Below are 3,998 nucleotides of genomic sequence, written 5' to 3'. Positions count from 1 at the left end.
AGAGGTGATAAATAGGTTTCATTAATCCACCATGATTATCTGGATGACCTACTTATTTTATGAGGCTTGTATAAACTTAATACATGGACAAGGATCGTACAAGAAAATTATAGGTCAATCTTGGTTATGAACATAAGTGAAAACTCTTTAAAATAGTAGGCTCAACATGCTTAATGACATTATACTTCTTACTTCTGGTTATAATTTGTCTTGCCAGAATGCATCCTTTAGTGATTCTTTCACTGAAGTTCTGTACATAGTAACTGAGTCTTGAAGTTCCTGAAAATATCTTTATTTCATCCTCATTTTGCATAATAGTTCAGCTGAGTATCAAGTTTTAGGTTGATAGATTACTGAATTAAATTTCTGTGGAAATAAATTTTCCTGTCATTACATTATTATTATTATTATTATTATTTGGTAGTGAGAATCCTTGTGTGTTTTGTGATTTTTTGTTATAATCTCTTCTTTAAGAGATTTTTTTGTTGTTGTTATAATCTCTTTCCTAAGAATTCTGCACGTACATTGGGTTGTGGAAATGTCACTACATGACAGTTTTGTGTTTGCTTCTGGAGTGTTTCTACAGAATTTACCAGTTTGAGATCAGTTTTTAGTCTTTTGGGGTTTTTTTGAGCTTTGATTTTCCATGCCATATATGTAGTATGTGTATGGATCCTGCACCCATGCACAGTGCAGATTTTTCGTGGAGAATCCACAACTGAGAACAGATGTATTGCTTTCAGGACCACGTTCCTAGGCCAAGGATCAGAGTTTTTCTAGTACTCCTTTTTGCAGGAAGCCCAAATCCAGCTCACTATCTACAAACTGGATCTGTGGCCTCCTACCCATTTCAGTAGGGCATGAAAACCCAAGCCACATGGGAGTGGAAAAGGATTTGACTACATAGGAGCATGGAAGAATGATTTAACTGTTCTTTATCTTGATTGTGGTGGTTGTTACACTACTGTATGCATTTTTTAAAACTTGCAAAACTATACACTAAAATAGTGATTTTACTTTATTACCTTAATTTATAAAAGAAAAAAAAATACCCCAGACTTTGTCTTACATCTGATTTGTCTATGGACCACTGGGCTTCAACTCTTTACTCTGTTCTGGCTGTGATTTTCCTCTTTGTTTCTAACCTCTAGACATTTCCTTTGTTTGCTTTCAAGCTCAACTACGCATTTTTTAAAAAACTGTGGGGATTTTTGTTGCTACTTTTAACCAACTTGTCTGTGTTTGGAACCTGTAGGGTAGTGTCTCTTACATTTTGTCAGTTAGCCCTCTTGTCTCTATTATATACCTCTTAACTTGGTATTTACACTTTAAAAAATACAGCCCAAAATTCCCTTCCCCCAAAATAAGGTGCATTGCATAAAGATGTTTATATCAGTGTTATTAATAATAGCAACTTTTTCTGTTGTTTTATTTGTTTATTTATTTTTTAGAGACAGAGTCTCGCTCTTGTCACTCAGGCTGGAGTGCAGTGTTGCAATCACAGCTTACTGCAGCCTCAAGCTCCTGGACTCAAGGGATCCTCCCACTTCAGCCTCCCAAGTAGCTGGGACTAAGGTGCATACAACCGTGCCCGACATATATTTAAAAAAATTTTTTTTGAGACAGAGTCTTGCTCTGTTGCCCAGGCTGGAGGGCAGTGGCACCATCTCGGCTCACTGCAACCTCCACCTCCCGGGTTCAACCAATTCTCCTGCCTCAGCCTCCCGAGCAGCTGGGACTAAAGGTGCATGCCACCACACCCAGCTAATTTTTTTTTTTTTTGTATTTTAGTAGAGATGGGGTTTCACCATATTGGCCAGGCTGGTCTCGAACTCCTGACCTTGTGACCCACCTGCCTTGGCCTCCCAAAGTGCTGGTATTACAAGCATGAGCCATTGTGCCTGGCAAAAAATGTTTTAAAGATGGGATTTCTCTATGTTGCCCAGGCTGGTCTCAAACTCCAAGCCTCAAGTGATCCTCTTGCCTCAGCCTCCCCAGTGGCTGAGATTTACAGGCATGAGCCACCATGACCAGTGCAACTTTTGAAAATAATTCCAAATATTCCAAAAGCAGTTCAAGGAAATACCTCAACAGCTATTATTTGAAAAGTATATGTATGGACTTGCGTTGATATGGTATATGGGAAAGTATATATGAAATAATGTTGAATAAAGCAGAAACAAATATATATATCCATTTATGTGTATGTATATATAAACATATGCACACACATGTTTATTACTATTGAGATTTTAGGAGAACATTGCACAAAATAAGTAGTTGTTTTAAAGTTATGTTTATCACTTTTTTTCCCCTTTTTTGAAGGGAATATTTATTGGGCATTTATTCTGTTTTAAGCACTGCGCTGCACTGCACTGGGTGCTTTAAGTTGTCTCATCGAATTTAATCCACTCAATGCACATAAAGATTGGTTTCTGTTATAATCTCCACCTTACAAATGATGAAAATGAAGCTGTGGGCTTGCCCAAGTAGTTTGGAAGTGGTAGAGATGATATCCAAATCCAGAAGGTCTGATTCCAGAGCCCATGCTCCTTATAACCATGCCAGGGAGGGTTTTAATAATAGTCATTTGTATAAAATTAAATTTTAAAATTAATGCAAAATTTTAGTTATTTTTTAACAATAAAAATATAGAGATTTTAGTCAACTTTAATGCTTAACCTCCATGGGAAAAAATCTTTTACAAATTTGTAAATGAGCTGGTTTCTTTGCGTATCATGCAAAATAATATCTTAATCCTTGTATATAATAATCACAGCTATTAATTATCGAGTGCTTCATCTGTAACAGGGAGTAGCTACTGCTTTACATACATGATCATATAATCCTCTCAAATATTGTATGAGGTAGCTAATATTATAATCACCATTTTTTTCTGCTGATGTAACCTGAGACTTACAGACATTAAAGAATTTTCCCAAGATTGCTTACCTAGTAAACAGCGGAGTCAAAACTCAAACCTAAACCTTACTTTAAAGTCTATACTGCCAACCTAAACGATGCTGCCTTTTCTTGTATGTGTCAAAGTCACTTGTAGAATTTAGGGGGCATGCCAAATCTGTTTTCACTGTAATTTTGTGGGCACTCCTATGTATTATAAAGCAGTGACCCAGCTTTATCTCGACAAAGAATAATCTTGTGGGAATTTTGTAGGACTGCGGGACTCCATGTAGATGGCACAATAAGAATCATCTCCTTTTGAACACTATGTATACCATTGCTCCAAGAGTCATCAAGTTTATCCCTTAGAAATATTTCTAGGTATGGCCCAGAAATTCTACCCAGGCTGCCTCAGCACCATGTACCGAGCACTCCGGCTCCTCGCGCGCTCGCGTCGCCTTGTGCGGCCTCCAGCTTCAGCCTCAGCCTCAGCTTCGGCTCGCGGCTTAGGTGGGGCGGCCGTGCCCTCGTTTTGGTCCCCGAACGCGGCTCGAATGGCAAGCCAAAATTCCTTCCGAATAGAATATGATACCTTTGGCGAACTAAAGGTGCCAAATGATAAGTATTACGGCGCCCAAACCGTGAGATCTACGATGAACTTTAAGATTGGAGGTGTGACAGAACGCATGCCAATCCCCGTTATTAAAGCTTTTGGCATCTTGAAGCGAGCGGCTGCTGAAGTAAACCAGGATTATGGTCTTGATCAAAAGATTGCTAATGCAATCATGAAGGCAGCAGATGAGGTAGCCGAAGGTAAATTAAATGATCATTTTCCTCTCGTGGTATGGCAGACTGGATCAGGAACTCAGACAAATATGAATGTAAATGAAGTCATTAGCAATAGGGCAATTGAAATGTTAGGAGGTGAACTTGGCAGCAAGATACCTGTGCATCCCAATGATCATGTTAATAAAAGCCAGAGCTCAAATGATACTTTTCCCACAGCAATGCACATTGCTGCTGCAATAGAAGTTCATGAAGTACTGTTACCAGGACTACAGAAGTTACATGATGCTCTTGATGCAAAATCCAAAGAG

The 3,998-nt window shown here is 38.5% G+C and overlaps 1 protein-coding gene across 1 annotated transcript; it reads left to right on the top strand.

Annotated features, from left to right (window-relative positions):
• Positions 1-3,292: 3,292 nt before the first annotated feature.
• On the top strand, positions 3,293-3,998 carry LOC108520152 (fumarate hydratase, mitochondrial-like; the record flags this gene model as incomplete). Its single annotated transcript, XM_017859421.1, has 1 exon — positions 3,293-3,998. A coding segment is annotated over exon 1 (678 nt), but the record flags the coding sequence as incomplete, so codon positions are not given.

Source organism: Rhinopithecus bieti, unplaced genomic scaffold (genome assembly GCF_001698545.2).
Source record: "Rhinopithecus bieti isolate Rb0 unplaced genomic scaffold, ASM169854v2 scaffold_51747, whole genome shotgun sequence".
Taxonomy (NCBI): Eukaryota; Metazoa; Chordata; class Mammalia; order Primates; family Cercopithecidae; genus Rhinopithecus; species Rhinopithecus bieti.
The sequence above is the reverse complement of the archived record's forward strand: the minus strand, read 5'-3'. Positions and strand labels throughout refer to the sequence as shown.